This window comes from Panthera tigris, chromosome A3 (genome assembly GCF_018350195.1).
Source record: "Panthera tigris isolate Pti1 chromosome A3, P.tigris_Pti1_mat1.1, whole genome shotgun sequence".
Lineage (NCBI taxonomy): Eukaryota > Metazoa > Chordata > Mammalia > Carnivora > Felidae > Panthera > Panthera tigris.
The window spans coordinates 113,050,252-113,066,427 of NC_056662.1; the positions used below are offsets into that span (position 1 = coordinate 113,050,252).

The 16,176-nt window shown below is 34.9% G+C and overlaps 1 protein-coding gene across 9 annotated transcripts in view; it reads right to left on the reverse strand.

Moving 5' to 3' along the window:
- The window catches only part of BIRC6 (baculoviral IAP repeat containing 6), a 223,543-nt gene that overhangs the window by 25,001 nt on the left and 182,366 nt on the right, over positions 1-16,176 (reverse strand). For 8 of the 9 annotated variants that reach the window (XM_042982203.1, XM_042982202.1, XM_042982200.1 and 5 more), the window contains 3 exons: positions 15,665-15,875; positions 1,604-1,749; positions 861-971 (listed from right to left, as the gene is read on the reverse strand). In XM_042982203.1, coding sequence (XP_042838137.1) covers positions 861-971; positions 1,604-1,749; positions 15,665-15,875 — 468 coding nt within the window. Of the gene's footprint in view, positions 1-860; positions 972-1,603; positions 1,750-4,464; positions 4,638-15,664; positions 15,876-16,176 lie in introns of those variants that run through there. The other variant, XR_006215936.1, reaches the window with a different exon arrangement.

Here is a 16,176-nt window from a genome sequence, read left to right on the forward strand (position 1 = left end):
TTAAAAAAAAGTTTTTTTAAAGATGATGAAACAAAAGCTGCCTGAGTGCTTTATCATTTTCAAATCATTTTCATATATATTACTACTGCACGTGATTTTTACTGCAAACCTGGGAAGTAAGGTAGAGCAAAAGTTAAATGATTTCCACTGAAGTTTCAAAGACAGTATGTCAAAAGTTTATGTATTTTTACACTTGCTTTAGTGTTCCTTTTCATATAGTCAAAGTCTTTTGACTGGGTCTAAAGGTTGGAAAAGAGGCACAGATAATAACAGTTACTAATGGTCACCAAAATTTGGAATTCTAGTGTTTATTTATAGACTAACACCTTATGAGGGAGACTGGTAGGATCTTTTCACCAGTCTTTACTTGTCAAGAGTTTCAGAATAGAAAAGGATACAAGTGGACTTTACAAAACTATTATTTTCCAAAGGCAAATCTCATGAACTTCTAAAATGTTAAGAGTAACAGACTTAGTTCAAAGTGCCAGGTCTTAGCTTTCTTCTGGCCAGCAAAGACAGAAATGAGAGGTCTTAAAGAAAACTACTTTCTGCCCCCCGCCTTTTTTTTGACATTTGACTTTATTTTTTCCCCTAGGTTTCTACTGAATCATGATTTCCAAATACAACTATAAATACAGATATAAATTTGGAGATGAAAAGATCAAATGTTTGCATGTATACATACAGTGTGTGTGCATGGGCACGCACACACACACACACACAGACACACACAGAGGATATGAAGAATTCATGGTACAAACAACTTTTAAAATCTTTCGTTTACTAGAACACATTTTAATAGCACTATTACACAATATGAAACGAGATCTGAAGAAATGAAGGTTAAAATTTCAACTTACCAAACTGTAATTTCTTCATAACAGCCACATATTTTTCTTCAAGCGATTTCAATACTGATAAAGGTTTGGGTTTCATAGCCACCTTCTTTGAACATTCACCTAGTTTTTTTTCTGTTATTTAATATTTCAAGATAAATAATATAAGCATACATTTTAAAAGATTAAAACAAAAACAGTTTCTACAGTTCAAAGTTCGAATTCTAAAAAATTAACAAACCCTTCACAATTATCTTCCTGGTGTATCAGTTTAAGTATAAGAGATTTTTATGTCATAAACATAACTAATAGGGCTAAAACCCTTATCAACTTTAAAGTTTATGTTCTTAAAATCTGTAAAATTAGTTTGACCCAATCAGGCAAGACAGCAGACATAAAACAATAGATAATACACTGCTAAGACATGAAAATGCTAATTTAAACTAAATTCTCACACCCAGTCTAAATGTACTCTTTCCTATCCAGTACAATGGCATTCTTCAATTTCACAACTACCAACAGGAAGAAGAGAAGTTCATAACATGTCTGTCTGCCTGCTCAATCTAGTGTGAGTGATCATACAAAGGAGAGGTAAGTATTTCAAAATTAGAGACTATTCACGATTAACTTGAAAACGTGGCAACAAAATTTTTAGGCAAATGAGCTTGCTTGCAAAGCATTAACACAGAGAAAAGAGAGAGGTAGTTTTCAGAAGTAAATGAAACATCTCTGGGTCAAAAGAAAAGCAGCAAAGGACAGTTCTGTACCTTGATTTGCCTGCCGTAAACTGGTAGTGGCTGCATGCACAATCTCAGCAGTCTTCTGGATGTCCGGTACCAACAGTGTAAGTCCTTCTGGTTCTTGATCAGATGCATCTGGTTTTACTCCTGTTTTAACATTTTCCCTTTTAGATCTGAATTTTTTTTTTTTTTAATATGGGAAGAAATGCAAGGAAAATTAAGACTTTAGGATTGAAAAACAAATACCTCTGTTAAGTCACAGTGGTTAAAAATCAAAATGATAGTGTGTATTTCATTTGAAATACACATGATATATAGCAGAAGTAGTTTAAGTTAGACTCATTGTTGTTTTGAAGCCACAGAATAATGCCTAGCATAATAAATAAAGCTTTGGATAGGTTTTCCCTTCAAATGTGATCAATCAATCTAAATAAAAAATGAACACTGTAAAAACACCCAGATACTCGATATGTCCTTGGATCCACACTTTTAAAAACGTACCTGTAGTACAGTAATTACAAATACCTGGAAGTAGAAGAAATCATTTTCATTATCTAAAAGGGACAGAGGTCTATCCTCTGTCTTCTAAGATTTGGGAATCAAAGAACCATATGTATACTTTTTCACTGTAATACTATTTGTATTTCACTCAGAGTAAGTATATTCTTTCCCAAGGGGAGAATTAAAAGATATATTCTGGAGTAAAAATGAAGGTTTATTACTAGGTATCTTAATGTAATGTGCTTTTATACATCATAACTTTATATTTAAACAGTAAGTTTTAGGGCATAATCATTTTAGAGGCATTCTCTATCCAGGGTCTAAAATGTACCCAATCTTGTATCAAATTCTGTATCATTAACAGGATGTACTACAACAATGTCTCTGTGTATAAGGCATCAAAATGTTTCTTTAAATTTTCTAGGTGAATACAGTAGAGTTTTATTGTAAGAGTCACCGAAATTAGTAAGTGAATATCAATATCCTTTTTTGTATTTCAACTCTCAGCACATATTTTTCACTTAATAATCATCATACTATTGCTTAGATACTAAAAACTTACACTTTTGTTAATTCATTAAATAGATAATACAAACTGAAAACACATGTAAATAAAGGTGTTTAAAATATTCATGCTACAGCATCACTTATTCTTCTAGCTGTATACCTACCAACAAAAGGACTTGGCAACTGTATTACAACTGTATTTCACAAAGTGAGCATGGAGACTTAGATGAGCTATAAAAAGACTAGCAGAAGGCAGAAGAGTCCTTAACAAAATAATATTGTTAGCTATGTATAAACGAACTATTCTTCAGCACAAAGACAAAAATCTGCTCAGAAGCAATTCAGTGCTTACACTTGAGGGAGCTGTTAAGAGGTAAACGAAGAAGCACCACTCAGGTGGCTAGCAAGGGTAACCATATATAGCATTATGCGTGCGTTCTGAACTGATTTCTGCAGTGTGTGAAAAACTAGTACCCATAGGTATTTTTAACTAGAAGGTATATAGTTGCCTCACCTGGCAAGATGGCTCAACTCAATGTGTCACTGGGTTACTGTCTGAGGTTACCACTGAGGTATAAGAAATCACATAGAACGCATGGCCAACTTGGTGGATGTTATGTTGTACCTCATTTCAGTCATCAATTTCTGCACAGGTACATGTATATGAACATGAATGTTTGCATGTATATGTAAGGAGACTATAGTTAATGAATGTTTTAAGACTGAAATATCAGGCATTCTAAGTGCTGGAATCAAATAAGATATTGTCTTTTAAAAAGCTATGAAATAAAGTGGAGACTATTGCTTAATAGTATCTGATACTTTTCTTAATAAAGATGTAATGCTGGACAAGCTCAAACAGATTCTCAACTTCTGCATTTATCAACAGCTATTCACAATCAGTGTCAAACACTGAGAATCAAGAAAAGTGCAATAAGCTGTTTGACTTTCTGAATTTAGAAGGACTCCCCCGCCAATTGTAAATGATTCTCCCTCTGATACCAGGGCTTAAAAAAATCTTAAGTAGTAGGATCACTGACCGTAACAGGAAAACAACAGTAAGTAGTTTGAAAAACAAAAACAAAAACAGAAGAGCTACGGTTATAGCCACAATAAAATAAAGATGGTTTCCTAAAATCTGTCATCAAACAGTTGATCCACTGGACGCTCAATGAAGATTTCATTTAAGAAACACATCTTGCGAAGCAGAGAAGAAAGATATGAAGTGAAGTGCGTTTTTCCAGAATTAGGGTGTTTTCTCCTTGAAGAAACAAGAGTGTCTGGCATGGAGAGTAAAGTGCACAACACAAGTGAGAGCAAGTCAGCCTTGGAGAGAGGACTCATCCTAAACTCCAAGCCCTATTCATGGATACCGATTTCCTAAATCCAGTTTTTAAAAGATGATTAGTAGGAGAAATTCCTATTATTAAAGTAGTCCAAACAGTCAGGATGGTAAATTTCATATATATATATATATACATTTTGGACCACAAAATTTTAAAAAGATGCTAAAAAAGTGCAAAAATACACAAAAGTTAAAAAAATATGTTCATACCAAAGGTGTGAAAGAAATGATTTTATGCATCTCCTATCGAAGATAATGGTTAACTCATAAAGCAGTTATCTTTTAGAGCTTTACACCAGGTTCAAATGAGAAATTTTTACGTGAACAACCTTGACAAAAACAGACAGGAGAAAAAGGGATAATGTCCAAAAGGTGAGAGTACTTCAAATCTACAAAGAACACACACTCCCTGCCTAATGATGACCACAACTAGTCATTGTCTGATATCCAACTACAGCCAGTAGTCTCTTTCCTATAAAAGTTGCAGGTTACTGTCAACCCATATGTAGGCCCAGCTCATGAAAAAAGGCCATACCTTCGCTCACATCCTGAAGTCTGTGGGAAAAGCTATTTGAGTTCAAGGCACCTAGCTGGAAGTAGGTCTCTGAGACTGACAATGGATCCAACATGGTAAAAGCAATCAGCGACGGCCGCTACCATGGTATCCGCTGCTTTGTGCATACGTTGAATCTGGTTGTGATCACTGCCCTGAAGAAATACGAGGAATCAACTGAAGTTTCTACTATTGCACAGAATTATCTGCAAACATTTTCCACTATGCTGTGAATTCCAACTAAACGGCTAACAAATTAAGCAAATTTTGGCTCTGTGACATGTAATTTGAACTAGGATGTGAGCAAAATGGGTAAATCTTTCTTGTAAAAACAAAAGAAAAAAATCCCCATAATTCAATATTCAGTTACAGTGCCCTACCTCTGCTAATACTGTCACCCAAAATAAGTTGGATTTTTGTAAGACTAAATGCAAAATATCAGAATTATGTTATTTTATAATCTATAAACCGAAAATAGCTTAATATAGCTATTTTCTTGGTAGAACATAAAGAAAGATCACCTCCATTCCCTGTACTCCTAATTCTAAAGTCAAAACAGTTGAAATAAACATTTAAAAAGTACAGCCATGTTGAACAAGTAATCTGGAGACAACATGCTGAAATGTCCAGATTCCAGAACTATTAAGAACTAGCATCTTAGAGAAAGATTCTAAAACTGTAAGCAAATGAAACTTCTACACTTCTCTGTAAACCAATGCATCATATAATATTCCACAGTTCTAAAGCTCTTTGTCAGGGATGAAGTCTAAAACGAATTAAAAGTAAGCAGGAAGATTTAGAAAATACATTACTGTGGAGAACTATTTGCTTCTAATTATCTCCAGAAAACATGAAAATTCTTGAAATGCACCAGTAAATGGAGCAAAGACCTCTGTAAGATGAATGCTTTTCATTATTAGTTTAAACCTTAATTTTTAATTCTGATTCCCTTTTTTTATTTAAACTCTTCCCAAACGGAAGTGTCAGTTTCAGTTTTCAATAGGATTTAAAATTGAAAACATAATCTCCATTGTCTTGGGAAGCATAAATGAGCACTATAGAAGGAAATATTCAGAGGGCATGATAAGCCTTTTAAAAATAAACCCTTGATTTCTAGATTAGATAAAAATATAATTTCTAGGTCAGATTAAACATCACAGGACAAAATGAAGGTACTGTGTGCTGTTGTGGAATGGAGTTGCCACAAATAATACGCTTTACCAAGGGATAATCCAACTGAGGCAAATAAAAGATAGTAAAATAAACATTGGCATCATTGTCTCCATCACCGAGTAAAAGGCTGATGAACTATGAAACTCGTTCAAGGTCATCAAAAACAGAAACTTAAAAAAAAATGTAGGTATGATTATAACAAATGCTTCTTGGTTATGAAACCAGGCCTCTTTCATTTTGTAGGTGTTAGAAGCAGAGGAAAAACAGGAGAAACTACGAAATGTTTTTCCAACAGAAACAAAGGTAGGAGGGCTAGAAATGAAATTCTCTGGTAACTAACTGAAGCCCTAGAGGAACTAGCCTAAGGCTGTTAAAATAAGAGTCTGACAGAAAATACGCCTCTGAAAAAGAGGTCAATTAATCTTATTGCTTAGTTAGATAAAAAGGAATTGGGTATTTCTACAAGAGAATTAAATTATTTTCATTTTATTAAAAAAATTATTTTTAATGTTTAATTTAGTTTTGAGAGAGAGACAGAGAGACATAATGTGAGCAGGCGAGTGGCAGAGACAGAGGGAGACACAGAATCCCAAGCAGGCTCCAGGCTCTGAGCTGTGAGCACAGAGCCCGACACGGGGCTCGAACTCACAGATGGCAAGATCATGACCTGAGCCAAAGTCGAATGCTCAACCAACTAAGCCACCCACGTGCCCTATTTATTTTTAAAAGTTTATTTATTTTACTTTCCGGGGGGGGGGGGGGGGGGGGGGGGGGGAAGGGAGTGTGAGCAGGGAGGAGGGGAGAGTGTGAGCAGGGGAAGGGGCAGAGAGAGAAACAGAGAGAGAGACTGAATCCTAAGCGGGCTCTATGTTGTCAGTACAGAGCCTGACATGGGCCTCATGAACCGTGAGATCATGACCTGAGCTGAAATCAAGAGTCAGATGCTTAACCTACTAAGCCACCCAGGTGCCGCAGAATTCAGTTGTTTCTAAAATATGATGAACTTTCTTATACCAGAAGATGCTTCGAAATAGCTAAGGGAAATGGAAATAAAAGCTGTTTGCTTTAATGCTGTTAAAGAGAAGTTCAAATCCAGAACGCCTCATACTCAACACAGACATTTGTGATGCATCCTTATTAGCAATTCAGATTATTTGACTGACAGCAAGTCCCTCTTCCAAAGTTTTGGTCAAACTGTCAATTGCTAAATATACTAAATATGATTATTTGCCTACTAGAGTCCAGTAGGAAAAGTCTGCATAGAAGATCAAAGATAAAATAAATGGTCTTCACCCCTGCTCCAAGGAAGCTATGAAGTGTCACACTGATTCAAAAGTGAAACCAAACTACTATGGCTTACTCCGACTTTGTTTTGAGAGAAAAGGTTGGAATGGCCAGCAGAAACTGAATTTCGCCAGGACTGATATGTAAAAGCTGAAGGGGTCACATCTTCACAGTGTGACTATGTTGTGGGCAAAAGAATGAATTTTCACACAATTATATTTCAAATGGAAATGATTATATATGTATGTGTGTGTATATAAAATTTTATATATATATACACACACAAAAGTTTAAAGTATTATGTTATGTTACCCGTGCCATAGATCCCTTCATTAACAAGATGAGTTGCTTTCAAGTTCTCTCATGTTTAAGTCTAAAATAAAATGTTGATCAATAAGTGGTCATAAATGGGAGGGGGAATGTTTCTGCTTATTTTTCAAATATCAACTATTGCTACACAAGTTCTTTAACTATCCCTTGACAAGAGAGTTAAAGATATCAGAAATGTAAGGTATACAAAGATAGCAGTAACATTCAGGAGACAGAAAATAATAGAGTGTGTGGAGGATGGGGAGAAGCTTCTTTCATCACACAGAGAAAACAATTTTATCACCTATGCCCTGCCCTAATCTATGCAAGTGGATACCAAATCAGATTGAAAAGACAGTAGAGGAAAAACACACACATTGGTAATTAAGAAAATACCAGAGAAATGCTTTTCATAAATTCTTTATTATTTTTTTTTCAAGAGAGAGCACAATTGGGAGAGAGCACAATTGGGGGAGAGCGGCAGAGGGAGAAAGAGAATTCAAAACAAGTTCCATGCTCAGTGTGGAGCCAAAGGCTGGGCTCGATCCCGTGACCCTGAGATCACGACCTGAGCCAAAATCGAGAGGTGGCACACTCAACGGACTGAGACACCCAGCCGCCCCCTGCTTTTTATTAATTCTTTTGACCAAGAAAAACATCAAATGGGTAATGCTGACTCACTCTTCATTTAAGTGGTAAGTATACAAAGTTGCTCTCTGCTCATGTAGGAGAGAGACCAAAAAAACAGTGAGGCTTAGGTTTACTTTAGCAATGTAGTAATTACTACTTAGGCACAACACAAATGCTATCATATCTAAGGTAATATGCTGCCTTTTAAGAGCCTATCATGACTTGAAAATTCTTCAGGTAATGAAAAAAGGTCAGTAAAAGGAAATTATCAGAAAAACTCTGTAGAATTTGCATTATTGTATATACTTTTATAATTACTAAAAGCAAAATTTTTAATTAGAAAAATAATTTTACTTCACTATCAACATTAAAAAAAAATTATATATCCTAGATATCTAAAACCAGCTCAGAAAAAAGTCCACCTCTCCAATTTCTAATTATTCACTGATGCACAAACTGAATTGTTCTTTGGAAGTTAGGTTTAACTTAGTGGATAAATATATTTGGGAGTTATCAGAGCTTTGCCACAAAATATCAGAGAACCTGGAACAAACCAAAGTATTTATGGACCTTGTTTTCCTCATTTATAAAAAGAAATATCTGAACTACCTTAAGTCTAGACAGTCCCCTTATAGCTCTAAAACCTACAAATAATATGGAACAGGTTATTTGTTAGGATGTGCCCTGAAGGATTTGTTATAAACTAAACCTTGTTAGCAAGACACTTCAAATGCAGCAATTCACAGTGCTTGAAATTGCATCTGGGATAAAGACCATGGAAACTGTCCTGAAACATAAAGCTCATATAATGTAATTTGATAAGGAATAATCATTTTATATTGTTATGTTATGCTACTGAGATAGAAATATTAAGTCAACTTATAATTTTTTACAGTTTTTTTGTTAGTCATTAAACAAAATATTTTTTTAAAAGTAGACTGCACACCTAGCACGGAGTGTATCACAGGGCTTTAACTCACAACCCTGAGATAAATATCTGAACTGAGATCAAGAGTCAGACACTTAACCAAATGAGCCACCCAGACACTCCTTAAAAATTAAAAAAAAAATTTTTTTTTCTTTTAAGCAGGCTCCATGCCCAATGCGTAGTATGCTCCAGTGACTGTGCCAGCAAGGCACACTGTTAATCACTTAAATAATAGAATAAGTTGTACTTTGGCATTTGATCAATGTGTTCTCAAGAAACAGCTAAGCCTCAAGTATAGCCATTATACAAGCATGAAGCCTAAGTGATAACTGAACTATTTTGATAAGATACAGTAACAGTGGTCTATCTGGAGTAAGGGTCAATTGACTTGTCTTTCTTCATATAAATTTATTGAAAACATTTTTTAATATTTATTTACCTTTGAGAGAGAGACAGAGCATGAGAGGGGGAGGGGCAGAGAGGGAGACACAGAATCTGAAGCAGGCTCCAGGCTCTGAGCTGTCAGCACAGAGCCTGACACAGGACTTGAACTCACGAACCATGATCATGACCTGAGCTGAAGTCAGAGGTTAACTGACTGAGCCACCCAGGCACCCCTAAAAAATTTTGTTTTTAATAATGAACAACATAGGCATCAGGAGACGGGGAGCAATGTGCAGATTTATAACCTATTAGTAAGTTTTTAATGTTAAACTCTTAAGCAGTAGTTTCATTCTCTTTCAAACAACGGTAAGAAATATTTTCTTGCCTACTGCATACGGCAGGGGAAACTAATAAATACACATTTAAAAACTTCTGAAACTGTATACACTCCACAGAAGTTAAAGTTCTATTACTTCTTTATATTTTTATATGACTACATGCTACTCTAAATTTATTAAAACTTAATCCATAATTTAAAGCTGTTTGGATAATTCTCAAGAAACAAAAAAGGAAATCAATGAAAGCACAGAGGCTGTAACACAAATACTATACTAAGCAAAAATACTTCGAACTGGCAGAACAAAAGGAATACAATCAATCTGACAGTTATGAAAATTCACTTAACCAGATTCCAATCTTTTATAACTGATATAAAATTAAGCGGTAGTGACTTTGGACTTATACATCAATGAGTATCTTATCACAGACTGTCTTTGACACATGGGTGACATTGCTTACACCTTATATATACATCTTTGGCCCTCTACTTTTGACTCACTCTGTCATTCTCAATGCACTTCCTCTCCATCTCTCCATCTCTCCATCTCTCTCTCTCTCTCTCCATCTCTCTCTCCATCTCTCTCTCCATCTCTCTCTCTCTCTCTCTCTCTCTCTCTCTCTCTCTCTCTCTCGGTCCCTAGGGAACTATTTCTTCCCACTGCTTGTAGGCCTAAAAATTAAAAGTATTAACCACAAAAATCATTAAATCACTAAGCTGAAGAAAAAAGCCAGAAATTAAGACGTTGTGTAGAAAATAAATGAGAAGCCAGTAAACTTTTTCTGCATTAGGCCAAAAAGAAAAAGGTTTTTCTGAGAAATGGAATGTTTATGGTAATGAAAAATTTTAACCACCACGAAGGGAGTTAATTCCACTTAGAGTGGTAATCTTGTGTGGATGAATATTCAACTTTTTGCTCTTCACAGGTGCCTAGTATATCGCAGGAGACAAGTAAAGGAAATGGAGCTCTTTATCACTTTTGAAATCCTTTGTTCTATCGAGGTGATGACTAAAGTGGCTTTTGAATAATGTCTCTGAAATAAAGTAATAAACTCTATTATTGAGGCAAAATTAAATAGCACCAATATTTACAGTTTAACCATTTCCCCGTTTTCACTGAAATTATTATAAAAAGTTTCAAATGAACAAGAAAAAAACTACACAATTTCCTAATGGTAGCATCATGAAACGCTCCAATATTGTTTAGGTTTTAAGTAATAAATAATGGAAGAAAATGACCTAAGTAGAAAATTGTATTACATAACTTACAGGCACAGTTGAAGTGTGCTTTAAAATTGCTACAGAACTAATGTACAAAACATGTCATCTATATTTCATTTATTTTGAAAGAGAGAGAGAGAGAGAGTGCACATAGAAGTGTGAGCAGGGGAGGAGGGAAGGGCGGGTGTGGGGTGGGGGTGGGGGTGGGGGGTGAGAATCCCAAGCAGGCTCCCAGTTGTGACCACAGAGGCCACGTGGGGCTCCATCTCAAAAAATCTCAAGAATCGTGAGATCATGATCTGAGCCAAAATCAAGAGTTGGATCTTAACTGAATGAGCCACCCAGGTGCCCCTATATCATCTATATTTAAGAAAAATCAATTTCTGAAAAAATCCTGATACCTAATTACCTTTAATCTTGTCTATTTCAGACAAAAGCAGGAAAGTGTTGAATGTAAAATTCTCTATTTTGAAGTGGTACACTTTGGCCATTCTTTTGTGCTTCCTAATCCCTGATTTATCTTAATCTAAAAGCTTACTAAAAATCAATCTACAGCAATATTAATCAGTTTGTCTATGTTAACCATTAGATTCAAATTAACCCTATGCAGTTATTATAAACTGTGAATCTTGAAAGGACAGGTTAGGAAAGGAGGTAAGTAATACAAATATAGAATCATGAATAAAAGAATACTAGAGTATTATCATCTTTAGGAAGCTCTTAATGCAAACTGTACAGTCAATATTTAACAACTGCCTAAGGAATGTCAACTTCAAGTCAGGAAAGAGGAATGTAGTAAGCTAGAAGTACATTCATTCCCTGAGTGGTGCTCTGGTTTTACTAAATATCAATCCCACCAGTCATCAAACTATCCTCACCTACAAGAGATCATTGTTTTAATTCGGGCATAATTATAATTGAAGGAAATTTGAAACATGCCTCAGAGTCTATTACTTTAAAAATTAAGATTCAGAAGCTACTTTTCAGATGTATGTATGTGTGTGCATTGATGTATACATGCATATATAATTATATCTCACATATAATAACAACAGCTCAGTAATTACAGAACTAGTAGGTGTAAAAGGCATTCCCACGGTGTCGTGCCACTGTGCCAACAACTCAAGTTCCTCCTCTAAGCAGTCACTCTTGCTCGAGCCTTTGGGTACACAGAAAGTGGGTAATGCAAATCCGATCAGATCTCTGAAATCCTTTCAGTAGCTCATCACCACATTTAAGAGCAAGTAACTGTAAATACACCCCTCTTCACCTTCTAGCTCCTGCTTTCATCTCCAGTTTCAACTCCCACGCATATACCATACCTAGTCATACCAAATTTCTTCAGGTTTCCCTGAACATGCGATACTTTCTTTCACTGCTAACATTATTCCCAGTTTGGTATAGCAGGCCACTGCACACTTCATTTAGCTAATTCCTATTTACTCCTAAATATAATCACAAATTTCTACTGCACAAATTAGGTAAATGATGTGCCTTTTCAGTTTCTTAACAGTATCTTTCTGTTTCCTCTTACAGAAGGGTTCAAAGTGTGGGTGGGGGAGAGTCGGCTCACCTATATCATCTCCTTCACTCTTTGAATTTTGAGATCAAAATCAGTTGGGGCAGAATAATCTCAGTCAGGTTATTCCCGGCAGGAGAATAACTTCCTTTCAGTACTGGGGCAAAACATTCTCATTTCTCTCATCCACAAAAGGGAGATAAAAATTGTAAATGTATACAGAAGAAATAATTTTAATGAAAATCATTACATGTAACCACGATCATCATCTAGGGACCTGCAGAGTGCACAGCAAATCTATTTTTTCTTTATTTAAGATAAACAAATGGTCACATATAAATGATACAAATCTCATTCGAAGGGTTTGGAAAAACTGCATTCCTTTGTGTATGCTTGGTTTAAAAAAAGTAACATATGAGAAGTTAACAAGGCATAACGAGGGAAAAAAATGAGGAAATAAAGTATATAAATAAAATATATAAACATAATAAATAAGTACTTGCTTTAACCTAAAAAAAAAAAAAAAAAAAAAAAAAACCATACTAAAAAGATGTACTTTATTCATCCTTACATTTTTTATTGAGAGCAGAGACAAAAAGAACATAAACATTTTCTGAGCGGAGGTACACCTACACATTATTTTTAAAGTCACAGCTCCAAACCCTGATAATGCCACAAAACATACACTAAAAGTGATCAATGAACAGAACATATTTGCCTTGACCATTGTTTTCTCAAAAGTATCCTGGTTAAAAAAAAAAAAAAAAAAAAATGCAGTTGGGATCAAGTAGGCAGGTTGGGAGAGGGGAAGTTTTATACTTTCAAACAGTGTTAAAATTGAACTTAGCCCATTTCTGTAGGTATAAACTCTTTAAGGAAACTGGACAATTCTGCTCACTTTATTAAAGTTCTATCATTATGAAAATATAAAAAGAAATACATCTTAGGTCTTGACAGTCTGGAAGAGAATAGATTTTACCCTCTCTGTGTGAAGTGGAAAATGAATTCTCAATGTACCAAACCTCAAAAGGCAAGTAGGGATGTTATAACATGTATGTCTTTGATGGTTTCTTTTTCTAACAGAGGCTGTAAAATATAACAGATATCATGAACAATCTTGACTAAGAAGAATACTCAAATCCTAAGGTAAAACTCACTAGCATTGTTTCTACATTACTAAAGCAGAGCTATTAAAAACAGCTATTGCAGAGCCACCATAAAGATAAAACAACATAAATAAAATGAGCTCTGAACAGTCATTATGATCTTTTACATACATGTTTTGGTGATAGAAAATTTAGAGTGTGAAGTATCATTTTTTTCTTACTGAAGAAGGAAGGAAAGAATTTGAAGAATAATTTTTTTTTTCCAGTAGGAAAAGCAGAAAACAAAGCTCCAGTCAAATGACACTTGTTATTATCTATCTGAAATTAAATTTTTACAGTGAATTATGAATACAGTTTATACAGAAGTCAAGTTTACTTTTAAAAAATTATACTGCGTATGTTATGTAAGCAGGAAATATATTAACTTAGGAAAAGCAACAAAAAGGCTACTCTAGGCATACTAATTCCAATCACTGCATCTTCTGTAATTACCTTAGAACTCAATACACTGTAACTTCATTTTTGCAGGATCCAACAGAAATTATAGCTTAAGGAAATACATAATATAGAGTTGTCCATATTTTAATGGTCTTATTTTCACATTTAGACTGTCATAAATTTGTGATTATTATTTTTAATGAAAGTGATAATTATAACTACATTCCTAATCTTTACGCAATTTTTTCATCTAAGAAATAGAATACTCCTGGGAAAAAACACTCCATTTCATAAAAATTTTCAATACATCTCAAAACACAAAAATATGAGGTACAGAAACATAGGGCAAGATCCCTCTAAAAAAACACAGGGCAAGATTCCCCCTAAAAATACTCAAAAGCTCTGCATATTTTATATTAAATGCTTTGTCAAGAACGGTATGTTTATTGTACAATAAGGAACAGAGATGACCAGGGTAGAGATGGGATGATCAATTAGAAGTTTCTCAATGAGACATTAGCTCAATTAGAAAATTAGACCTTCAGTTCAATTATGACATGACACCTTGTTTAGGTAATTATACCAGCTGCCTAGATTACCAGTTAGATTTCTGACACGATGAAGGTTGGGACCAAACATAATGTTCTCTTTTCTACAACAGAAACTATCTCACTATCAAAGAAAATATACCTTTACATTGTCCTTCCCTGGTGAAAGAGTAGTATGAACCTGCAGCTCTTTTGTTTCCACCAACTGGCTCTTCTTTAATCTTTTGTCCAAATTATGATTTTTACTGCCTGGTAATGAGCCACTAGCTTTAAAAGTGATAGTGACAATACAATAAATGAACAGTCAGGATTATCTCAGCAGCTGACTCCTCCCTGAAAAAATTATTCTTCCAGTGACCAAATCTCTGCCATTGCTTGATGTCTACTGTGTTTCTCAAATTTATTATCTTAAAAAAATACGTGAGAATAGGTAGAATATATTGCAAAGATGGTAAAGAACATTAATTGACTCAAAAGACCACTGACAAAAGAATAAAATCCCATTTTCAGTATAAATGCTCTAAAAATCAGAATTTGGCCATCTACGTAATAACGGATAACCACTGTACAGATTTTGCTAAAGGGAAGAAAAAGGTTTGCCAGGTAACTTAAAAAGAGTTTTTGTTTTTAGAACTCATCATCTGAATCTAATGAGGTATAAACTTAAGCCAAACATTCACTAAATAATTAAATTTACCAAGAAGATAAATACTAACTTTATTATAACTTCGAGAAATAAATACTGAATCTTCTCACTTCTAAAAAAAGATTATAGCATGTATCACAATGAAATAGGAGTAATCCATAAATCCAACAATTCTATTTCTATGAATCTACTGTGTGGAGATTTCTACAAGCCTCAAAAGATGTATGTCTGAGTTTATAAAATGAAAAAAGCCCAAATGTCCACTAACAGATGGTTAAGTAAAACATAGCATCTCTATACAATGCATAATTGGTAGTATTAAAAACAATGTCAGCCCAAATGTATTTACAGACACTGAAAGGTGTCTTTGTCCTCAGTATGGACTAAAACTAGCATCCATCTGTATAATCAGTACAATATGACAGCATTTAAGAAAAACTCTATACCTAAAGCCCTAAGATTGCACAAGCAGATGTCTGATAAGCCAATGTAAATAAATGTTTCTGAGTGTAGGATTTGGTGGATACTTTTTCTTTGTAGTTTTATGTCTTGCTTGTGTGCATGTGTTTAATCAGCACATGTCATTTAAGAAAACCCACAAAGTTAGTTTCAAAAGATTGTTAGGGGCACAATCAAGAGCAATGAACCAAGTATACTACCTTAAACGGTTGGTGTAGGTATCAACACAGGTCTTCATTTTGGCTAATAATGTACCGACAGAAGTCTGGCACTCTGACTGTTCTTCTTCCTCTTCACCATTCTCTGTAGAAAGAGGCAACAGTAGGGGCACCATGGACGTACAAGAAGCAATGGCCCGGAGCAATTCCAGCAGAGCTCGATAGAGTGGCACATGTCTTGCCATATCAAGAACTGTAAAAGGAAAGGGAAAAGCATAAAATGAGAACATGTCCAATATAAAAGTCCACAGCCATGTAGTTTCTACTCAGATCTTAAGATTGATTGGTTACTTGGTAAATGAGCTAATGCCGATGTTTATGAAGCACCAGGTGCTAAGTATAATAATCATTAGTTCAAATGTTTTATTTATTTTTTTGAGAGAGAGATTGAGCGCGCAGCGCATGTGTGCGGTGCTTGAGGGAGAGGTGAATCTTCAGCAGGTTCCATGCTCAGGGTGGAGCCTGATGCTTAACTGACCTAGCCACCCAAGCAG